The sequence below is a fragment of the Sapajus apella genome, unplaced genomic scaffold (assembly GCF_009761245.1).
Source record: "Sapajus apella isolate SASKATOON/1434 unplaced genomic scaffold, GSC_monkey_1.0 scaffold53, whole genome shotgun sequence".
In the NCBI taxonomy this organism is placed as follows: domain Eukaryota; kingdom Metazoa; phylum Chordata; class Mammalia; order Primates; family Cebidae; genus Sapajus; species Sapajus apella.
The window spans coordinates 15,404,944-15,415,802 of NW_022436993.1; the positions used below are offsets into that span (position 1 = coordinate 15,404,944).

A 10,859-nucleotide genomic window follows, 5' to 3' on the forward strand; every position below is an offset into this window, starting at 1 on the left:
TGGCGCGATTTCGGCTCACCGCAACCTCCGCCTCCCGGGTTCAGGCAATTCTCCTGCCTCAGCCTCCTGAGTAGCTGGGATTACAGGCACGCACCACCATGCCCAGCTAATTTTTTTGTATTTTTGGTAGAGACGGGGTTTCACCATGTTGACCAGGATGGTCTCAATCTCTTGACCTCGTGATCCACCTGCCTCGGCCTCCCAAAGTGCTGGGATTACAGGCTTGAACCACCGCGCCCGGCCTGGGAGCAGCAATTCTTATTTTAGTCAATGGGTCACAACCTATTCCTATTACTACACATGGAATATCCCTTATCCAAAATGGGTAAGATCAGAATCAGAAGTGTTTTGGATTTCAGGATATTTTCATATATACAATGGGATGGGACCCAAATCTAAACACAAAAGTCATTTACATTTCACATACACCTTATACACATGGCCTGAAGGCAATTTCACTTTTCCCTTGGGGAGGCTGAATAAACTGTGTTGTGCGCCTGCATTGTGTCTGTGACCTGTCACATGAGGTCAGGTGTGGAATTTCCCACTTACAGTGCTCATAAAGTTTTGGGAGCTAGGCATGCTGGGACATACCTGCAGTACCTGCCACTCACTAAGCTGAGGCAGGAGGATCACCGAAGTCCAGAAGTTTGAGTTCAGCCTGGGAAACACAGTGAGACCCAGTCTTTTGGATTTTGGAGCATGTAAGATTTTGAATTTGGGGATTAGGAATGCTCAGACTGTATTTGTTATAATGCTCTTATTTTTAGACAGTGGGAGCCCAAAGCTGGCATCGTTTTGTCATGTCTCATCATTGTTTCAACACTTCCACAGTTTCTGGCACAGCAAGTTGTTGCAGGCTCATTTTAACTTTCCCAAACTCAGTCCTGAATATCTCTAAGAAGTTTTAATTCCGTTTAGTGGGCAATGATATTTAGAAACCAAGATCAAGGTACCAGGTAAGCTCACTGCTACCAGGATGTTACATGTCATTGATTCTAAAACTTCTTAGTGAACACAGTTTGGTAAATATACACACACACACACACACACACACACACACACACACACACACCTTTATACTATTAATTGCTGTATCTATCATCTTTATTATTTATTTATTATTTTGAGGCAGAGTCTCTCTCTGTCCCCAGGCTGGGGTGTAGTGGTACAGTCTTGGCTTACTGCAACCTCTGCCTCCTGGGTTCAAGCAATTCTCCTTCCTCAGCCTCCCAAGTAGCTGGGATTACCAGGTGCCTGCCATCATGCCTAATTTTTTGTATTTTTAGTAGAGATAAGGTTTCACCAGGTTGGTCAGGCTGATCACGAACTCCTTACCTCAAGTGATCCACCCACCTTGACTTCTCAAAGTGCTGGGATTATGGGTGTGAGCCACCCTACCCAGCCAATCTACACATACTTAAAAATGAGTTGATACTGACAATCCCCACCACTATTAAGATCCAGGTCAAATACCACTTGTCCTGTCAGGCATTCATGGTGTCCTCAGCTGTAACTGCCCTCTCTGATCTGACAGCACTGTCATCTCCCCATGCCTGTGTCACCTTTCCCCACTGACTTACAAACTCCCTAGTGGCAGGCATCAACTCATATTCGTCTTTGTTCATCTCACAGAACCCAGTTTAGTGCCCTGAGTATGGCAGATAGATAACATTTACATTACACTGAATGGAATTTTCATAAAAGGAGAGTGATCTGAATGGCATCTGGAGTAAACAAAACATGCAAACTCAGCCGGGCATGGTGGCTCGCGTCTGAGGTCCCAGCACTTTGGGAGGCCAAGGCAGGTGGATCATGAGGTCAAGAGTTCAAGACCAGCCTGGCCAAGATGGTAAAACCCCATCTTTATTAAAAATACAAAAATTAGCTGGGCCTGGTAGAGGGCACCTGTAATCCCAGCTACTCAGGAGGCTGAGGCAGAGAAGTGCTTGATCCCAGGAGGCAGAGGTTACAGTGAGCCGAGACTGTACCACTGGCGGAGGTTACAGTGAGCTGAGATCGCGCCACTGCATTCCAGCCTGGGCGACAGAGCAAGACTCCATCTCAAAAAAAAAGAAAAAGAAAACATGCAAACTTTCTACTTTGGCATCTGCTGGCAGGCTTCCCCTTTTATACCTAAAGCAGTACACCGGTTTTGAGCAGCTCCACCTCTTTTAACTTCTACCCTGGCAACCATATCTCTTTCATTAAAATAAACAAGTATCTTCTTATGCACAGCTGGATTAGAACAAACCCTCCCTAAAACTAGTTTCCTATATTTCTGCCTTTATATTTACTTGTAAGGAATTTCACTAAAAACCTTTCCCTTTTAACTCAAGGTATGAGGAGTTTCATTCACCTATTTTTAGAAATAGATCATTTGCTTCGCTTACTACTTTAAAAATATCTTCATTTAAAAAATTTTAGGCTGACTTTCACAATAACATGCTTATCCTGAAACACCATAATATGCTTGATCAACTTCCACATTTTTATGTAAAACACTGGTAAAAGTCACATACCTCTCTACTCTTGCTTGAAAGAAACAGTAATTTTTATGTCATTTAAATATACTTGAGGCCAGGTGCTGTAATTCACAACTGTTATCCCAGCACTTTGGGAGGCCAAGGTGGGGAGATCACATGAGGTCAGGAGTTCGAGATCAGCCTGGCAAACATGGTGAAACCCTGTCATTACTAAAAACACAAAAATTAACTAGGCATGGTGTCAGGCGTCTGTAATCTGAGCTACTCAGAAGGCTGCGACAGGAGAATAGCTTGAACCTGGGAGGCAGAGGTTGCAATGAGCTGAGATCATGCCACTGCATTCCAGCCTGAGTGACAGAGCAAGACTCTGTCTCAAAAACAAATAAATAAACAAAATAAATAAATAAATAAACTTGAATAAGGAAATACAGATTTTCCCTTTAATTTAGCTTCCATAGATTTAGAAATCTCAGAGTTTAATGATAGGCATGATTCCTTCTTGCAGAGCTTCAGAGCTTCATAGAAATAAGTCAAAGCATCAAATAGGCCCTCGAAATATTTCCTTTGTAATCAAAGAGAAAAAAGAGGACAAATCATGTTTGCTTGCTACATGTTGCTTCAAGTTATTTCTCAAAATAGAAACAATAGCCCACAGGGGAAATAATACATTAAATGGTAACTACATGGGAATTTAGAGAGGCATGCACTTAAACCTTGAGGCTAACCCTTTCCTGACAGCGTGAGACTGCCCCATGCTGAGTCTGCTGTGCTCTTACCGTAAGCGTGGCTGTGTTCTCGTCATCAGACCACTGCATGAAAAAGAGGACGAAAACAAAACATTAAATTTAAATACTGTACTGGGTTTCAAAAAGCAGTACTCCGTCCAAAAATTATAAATAAAACCAGAGACATCTTTTCCTGAACACAGAGTGTATGTGAAAATACACGTCAATGTAAGATTCTCAGGTAACTTCTAATTTGATCAGATATAAGGTAAGATGTAAAAGTCAGAACCATCTCAGAGATCATTTAAATTAGAACCATCTACAGAGCAGATTATTTTATTTGGTACCAACCTGTATTTCTTCTGCTTCATCATCACTGTCTGGCTGAGAACGTGTTGGTGGATCATCCCTAAAAAAACAAAAAAATCAAGAAAGAAAAGGATTTTGGTGCTGTGTGGTCATAATTTCAGGGGTACTAAACATATTTTTTAAAATAGCCTTAAAATTGGGCCAGGCGTGGTGGCTCACAACTATAATCCTAGCAATTTGGGAGGCCGAGGAGAGTAGATCACTTCAGCTCAGGAAGTAGATAACAGCCTGGGCAACATGGCAAAACCCTGTCTCTACAAAAAAATATAGAAATCAGCTGGGCAAGATGGGATGTGCCTGTAGTCCCAGCTATTTGGGGGGCTGAGGTGGGAGGATCACTTGAACATGGGAAGTCAAGGATGCGGTGAGTTAAGATCATGCCGCTGCACTCCAGCCTGGGTGACAAAGTAAAATGCTGTCAAATGAATGAATGAATGCCTTAAAATTAGAGAACAAGGCCAGTCACAATGGCTCACACCTATAATTCCAGCACTTTGGAGGCTGAGACTGGAGAATGTCTTGAGCCCAGGAGTTTGAGACCAGCCTGGATAACACAGAGACTCTGTCTTTACAAAAAGTTTAAAAATTAGCCAGGTGTGGAGGAGTACACCTGTAGTCCTATTTAGGAAGCTGACGCAGAAGGATCCCTTGAGCCCAGGAGTTTGAGGCTGCAGTGACCTATGATCACATTGCTGCACTACAGCCTGGGTGACATCAAGACCCTGTCTCAACAAAAGAATAAAGAAATTAATTAGGGTACATTTGCATGAAGAGATGACAGAGTAAAACCTTTCTGCCTTGTTCTCAGATCTCATTAAAAACAAGTGAAAGAGAAAAATACTCCATCTCTAATAATACTGAGAATCATCTAGACTCTGAACCTCAGTAGAGGAGAAAGTTCTGACAAGAAAGGGAAGAACAAATAGGATAAAGAAAGACCCAGAAGGGAATGTCTGAAGAGCTGTCTACACAGCTGATGTAACTACTCTAGGGGCAAAACCAAGAATCTTTTCTTTGTACAATGAAAACAGGGTATGCGGACTGGTGTCAGGAATTCACTGTGGATCTAGACTGAACCACTCCAAAGGCTGGGAGAGAGAGGGGAAAATAAACAGGCACACTGTCTTTGAAGAAGACAGAAGCAAAGCAAGGTGTGGAGTCCTAATTAGGGAAAAGGTGCTGGACTGGCGGGAGCAGGTGAAAGCAAAAAGAGAAGGCAGATAAGCTGTTAAGTCTGCCTTTCTTCATGGTCCAATACATACAGCCCTCCTGCGCAAATAACTCACCATATTCCCATGCCCAGCTATCTCCAGATCTTCAACTGATAGAAAAATGCAAGTTAGCTCACTGCAACCTTGCTGTTACCAGTACTGCACAAAGCCCTCTAAGGACATAACGCAAGCACCATCTTATAAAATCTCCAGCAAACCTTTGTCTCCCTGCAGTCAGCTCCTTTCTTGCTGACCTGCCCATTGCACCTCTGCGACCTATTTTCATACTTTCTCTAATAAATTTCCCTTTCTCTACCTCCAACTGTCAGTGAATTCTTCTTACCACCCATGCCACTGGCCCCAGGTAGTCACTGATCACCTGCAACACAAGGGCTGAAAAGGGCCACCCAGCAGCTCATCTTTATTGCCTAGAAGGAAGCAGAGGCTGAAAGAACTCAGAGGGAAGACTCAGAACACCACCCTGGCCCCTCCTCAACACCCAAATACAAGTAACTAGCCTAGGAAGAGCTCCTATCATTGAGAAAAATAATCACAGTAAGAACCAACATAGTAGCTATGCAAAGACTAAACAAGGAAAAGGAAGGGGAAGATTCTGGTTAACTTTACATTTTAAAATAACTTAAAGCCTGCAATTGGATTGTTTGTAACTTAATGGATAAATGTTTGAGGGGATGGCCATGCCATTCTCCATGATGTGCTTTTGTCACACTGCATGTCTGGATCAAAACATCTCATGTACTCCATAAATATGTACGCTTACTATGTGCCTATGAAAACTAAAAATTAAAATTAAAAAAATTCATTTATGTGTGTCATACACACCTTGTACACATGGCCCAAAGATAATTTTATACAATATTCAGAAAGCAAAAATGTCACTATCTAAGCACCCATGTGGACAGATTTCAGATTTTCCAATTAGGGATGCTCAACTCATTATACTATTTAGCCTTAAGGGAGACAAGGTCAAGAAAGGACTCGTGACCAAAAAGAGACAATGAGGATTAGTGACTGGAGGGGGCCACCACGTGCGTCAGACCCAATGAGCGGGCTTGGTTCAAGCATCACCTTACTGTAAAGGCTTCCTGGATGACCCCAGCTTACAGCAATCATTTAAACCCCAAACATGACTTATCAGAATACTTGATGGTTTTTTGTTTTTTTTTTGAGACAGAATCTGGCTCTGTCGCCCACGCTGGAGTGCAGTGGTCCAACCTCAGCTAACTGCAACCTCCACCTCCCGGGTTCAAGTGATTCTCCTGCCTCAGCCGCCTGAGAGTAGCTGGGACTACAGGTGTGCGGCACCATGCCCAGCTAATTTTTGTAATTTTAGTAAAGACATGGTTTCACCATGTTGGCCAGGATGGTCTGAATCTCTTGGTCTCATGATACAGCCGCCTCAGCCTCCCAAAGTGCTGCGATTATAGGCGTGAGCCTCTGCACCCGGCCTGTAACATCCTTTATAATAAACCAGTAAACCTAAGTGAATGTTTCCCTCAGTTCTGTGAGCTGCTCTGGCAAATGAATCAAACCCAAGGAGGGGGAACTCATTTCTAGCTGGCTGGTCAGAAGCTACCTGGGTAGAGCTACCTGGGGGTTGCAATTGACATCAGAAGTGGGGGGGCAGTCTTGTGAGAGCGAGCCCTCAGCCTCCTCCAAGGAGACAGTGTCAACTGAACTGGACTGGAGGACCCCTAGCTGGTGTCTGCTGAAGAACTGATTGCTTGCTTGTTGGTGGGAAGAAAGCCCTACACATGCAGTCACAGAGGTCTTCTGTGTTGATTGCTGTGGTGTGAGAACAGAGAAAAAACAGCTTGTATTTTTTCCACTTACACAGACATAAAAGAATACATACTATGTAACTCCACTTGTATGAAATTCTAGTACTGACAAAAGTCAACTAAGGGACAAGAGAAATCTTTTTGGGGAATGAAAGTGTTCCACGTTTTGAATGGAGTGATGGTGAAATAGGTGTAACCATTTATCAAACTTTGCCACGTTGTACACTTAAGATTCACGCATTTTATCGTCAATGTACCTCATTTAAATTATACTTAAATTTTTCAAGTTTTTATCTGTAAAAATAACCTACTCTAAAATTACTAACCTTTCAAAATTCTCAAGAGATTATGAGCTTTCAAAAAGGCTCAACAGACAATGCTTTTCTCAATCTGAGCAAATGACATCTACATTCATCTAACTGTTCAATCAGAAATCTGAGAGGGATTCTTGACACATCCCTGTCATCCAGTTCTGAGGGTGCAAGTCCAGGTCATCTGAAACCCACTTCCTCCCCGCCAACTGTTACCATCTTAGTTCAAGCCACTAGCAGGTCTCACCCGCTCCAATGCAATATCCTCCTAACCTGTCTTCCGGTCACCTACCACTGCTCAGAAACTGAAATCTGATAAAGCCATTCTCTTGTTCAGGGCCCTTCAACGCCTTTCTCAGAACAAATGCCAGCATCTTTAACGTGAATCCCACACACACATCCCTAACCTTTAGTGTCCTCCCCCATGTCATCAACTGTCAATCTCATGCCACTTACCCTTTGCTCACTCCCATACTCTAGCTACATGACCTTCTCCAAGCTTCTTGTGAGTCAAGATCTTCCAGGCCTACAGCCTTCATTAATCCTGTTCCCGCCATCTGGAAGATTCTTCCCTTCGCCCTTCAAATGACTACATTCCCACCTCAGTCTCCCAGAGTGCTAGGATTACAGGCGTGAGCCACCCCGCCCGGCCCTGTTTAATAGTATTTAACATCAGTGCTTGCCTAAGCCCGAGGCCATGCAAACATCTGGCCAGTGAGAATCATCATAGGAGCTCTTCAACATGTTTACACTACTGAGATCTACCAATTATTCTCTAATATTAAAAGTCATTTTACTTATAGTCTCATTTATGTAAGCTTATTATATATAAACTCATTTATAAAGCAAACAGGTATATGTATTTGAGAACTATAAAACTGGCCAGGCATGGTGGCCATCTGGATTACATCTGTAATCGCAGCACTGTGGGATGCCAAAGCAGGTGGATCACATCAGGTCAGGAGTTCAAGACGAGCTTGGCCAACATAATAAAACCCTGTCTCTACTAAAAATACAAAAATTAGCTGGGTATGGTGGTGCATGTCTGTTGTCCTAGCTAGTCAGGAGGCTATGGCAAGAGAATCACTTGAACCCAGGAGGCAGAGGTTGCAGTGAGCTAAGATCAAGCCACTGCACTCTAGCCTGGGTGACACAGCAAGACTCCATCTTTTATATAAATAAATAAATAAATATATATATATATATATATCTGTAAATATCCCAAAGTTGAGACTTGTCTGACTTTCTGTTTCCTTAGCATCAAATTATTCAAAGTTAATGAGGCTCTACTTAATAATCTTCAGGTTGAGGGGCTGTGAATACCAAAAACAGAAATATAATCCAGAAAGCTACACTAAAGCCCATCAGGCAAAAATATGGGGTCCAGTTAATGTTACCGAAAACACACAACTCTTATCATATTTCTATAGTTCCTTCATCCAACAAATGTTTCTCAAACTCCTCTGCTACATCGGGCACTGCTCCAAGAGCTGGGGTGGACAAATGGGCCAAGTCCCTGCTCTCATGACACTGCACTCTAATGGAACAATTAAGGGAATTATGTCAAGTGGAAGTGCTATGCAGAAAAATGAAGGGAGTCAGGGCACAGGGTTATTGTCAGGCTATTCTTGAAAGGTTGGTGAGGGCCAAACACTTATAACGTGACTTGTGAGCAGAGACTCGAATGAAAAAATAACTTCACTAAATCCTATGATTCTTCAATGTTTTCAAGTTTGCGTCCAAAAGACTGAAATACATTAACTTCTTCCTTTTATTCTATAAATAGGGAAACTACCTGAACAGCTTCTGGAAAGTGGGGGTGGGGCCACGGTAGGTCAGCTGCAGTGAAGAAAATGTTGAGAAATTAAATGATAAACCCTAGGAAAGCTTTCTGTTCGAAACAGTGAGTTTCTAATCTTCAAAACTGAAGGGTCTCAAAGAATTTTAACGTGCACTTCCCCCAACCTGCTACCATCAGAAGGAAAAGTTGTCATCATCCCTGTTTTCTAAAGACAGAGATGAAAGCAGCCACTCAATTTCACTACTCATAATTATTAGAGGGAAAAGTACTCAGTGATGAAAATACTAACTGAGCACTGACAAGGAATACAAGACAAAGATCAGTACACCACTTTGGCTAGGAAAGAAAAAGAGCTAAAGGGAGAGAATGGTAACTAAGCTAATTCATTCATTTTATGTGTATCTTTACGATAAAGTTTGAGAAATTTTTTTCTAATATACTTTACCTTCCTGAAACCACCAGAGTCCCATCATCGAGTAAATAATCCTTCACATTCTGAGGAAGTGGAAGAACGACACTAAAAAAAAAAAAAGTACACCAAAAAAGGCGTCATTTTATAAGACCAACTCTAAGCAGAGAGAGAAATGTCCACGTCTGATTAATTTTTGAATTACTTGTTTTAATATAAAGTAGAAAATATTAGTGCTGTACATTTGGTAGCAGCAGACACGGAATTAGAACAGTATGATTACCACAATGGTCTTTGTTGTAAACAACAACAAAAACCAGCCAACTCCAAACAACCTGATGGAAATCACAATCTGAAAGCAACAACCTCAAAAGGATTCTGAGTGAGCACAACATTTCTGTGTCTTTAAGAAATCAGAGACAAGCAGATATTTGCTGCAACACAGGAAATGCAGCAGAACAAAGCAGAAGATGACTAGCATTTGGTCACCTTCTAAAGATAGAGGGCAGAAGTAGAGTCAGGAGCTGGAAACCATTCTTTGGGAATGAGCACCAACTGCTAAGAATTCATGATACCTTTGGATGTGTTTTGCTGGCATTCTATTCAACTGATCACCAGAGAGATAATGCTGCTTAACTGGGCATGCTTTAGCTTACTTTGTTTCAGTTAATCATAATTAAGGATGGCAAAGCCATACTTGAAGTTACTTAAAAACTTATGGGAATATTTGTCTTTTACCTTGAAATAATAAATAATCAAAAATCCCTACCACAGATATCTAAAAGTGCTACCATTATTTTGATCTTAAGACATATGTATTTTTTAAAGTGGAAAAGATTACAGCCTGCTTTCAGGGAGTCAACAGAACATCTATGCCTTATAATATGTCTCATTTATTTATGGAAAAAGTTTTTTCTGGCACATTACAAATAGTTTTTGTGCACAAAAAAAGAGTATTCATGGGCTACTTCGGTTTTTAAAATAAATATTTATCAAAGGTACGATTTCATATTCAAAAATCTAGTTCTTCCTTGGGCTTTTAAGTTCATCTAACAAATCTTATTAGTATGTTTGTAAATCTACTAAATTTTAACCAATTTGAAATGAGGCTTTGCAATTTAAAAGTCTCTTTAAAAATTTAAATTCTATTTATAAACTACTCAATTTTCTTTTTTAATATGTCTATTGGCTGATTACAAATAAGCTTTCCTAAGTATTTTACTCTTACAAAGCTAAGTAATGAAATTGTTAAGTACGATGAATCTAAGGTTCTACCAGACATTCCAATACTATTTGAGAACTTGAAACTCTTCTTATCCATTTTAACTGACAATTCTAAGCCAATTACACAATTTTTTCAAGTCCATATTCGCTCTTTATTGAACGAAACCATTATATAATGAATCAGCAATTACTGAAATGTTGGCTCGGAAAATCAGTAAGTGCCAACTCCAGATTTTCTATCAATACCTTTTAAAAACCTGACAGATGAAACTGTACATATTAACATTTACTGCCTACCTGATGTTTTTAAGAATATATACGTTGTGGAATAAACTTAGCTAATTAACAAATGCATTGCCTAACAGTTATTTTTGTGATGAGAACACTAACATCCACTCTGCGTTTTTCAAGAATATAACACATATACCGTTATTAACTATAGTCTCCATGCTGCACAACAGATCTTTGAACTTGTTCTCATATCTAACTGTAATTACATATTCTTCCACCTTCCCAAATCT

General features: G+C 40.9%; 1 protein-coding gene across 2 annotated transcripts in view; it reads right to left on the reverse strand.

Annotated features, from left to right (window-relative positions):
• Positions 1-10,859, reverse strand: part of CDC123 (cell division cycle 123) — a 50,002-nt gene that overhangs the window by 38,432 nt on the left and 711 nt on the right. For both annotated transcript variants that reach the window (XM_032244061.1, XM_032244062.1), the window contains exons 2-4: positions 9,151-9,222; positions 3,563-3,620; positions 3,263-3,295 (exon numbers count right to left, since the gene is read on the reverse strand). In XM_032244061.1, the coding sequence (XP_032099952.1) occupies positions 3,263-3,295; positions 3,563-3,620; positions 9,151-9,222 (163 nt within the window). The remainder of the gene's footprint in view (positions 1-3,262; positions 3,296-3,562; positions 3,621-9,150; positions 9,223-10,859) is intronic.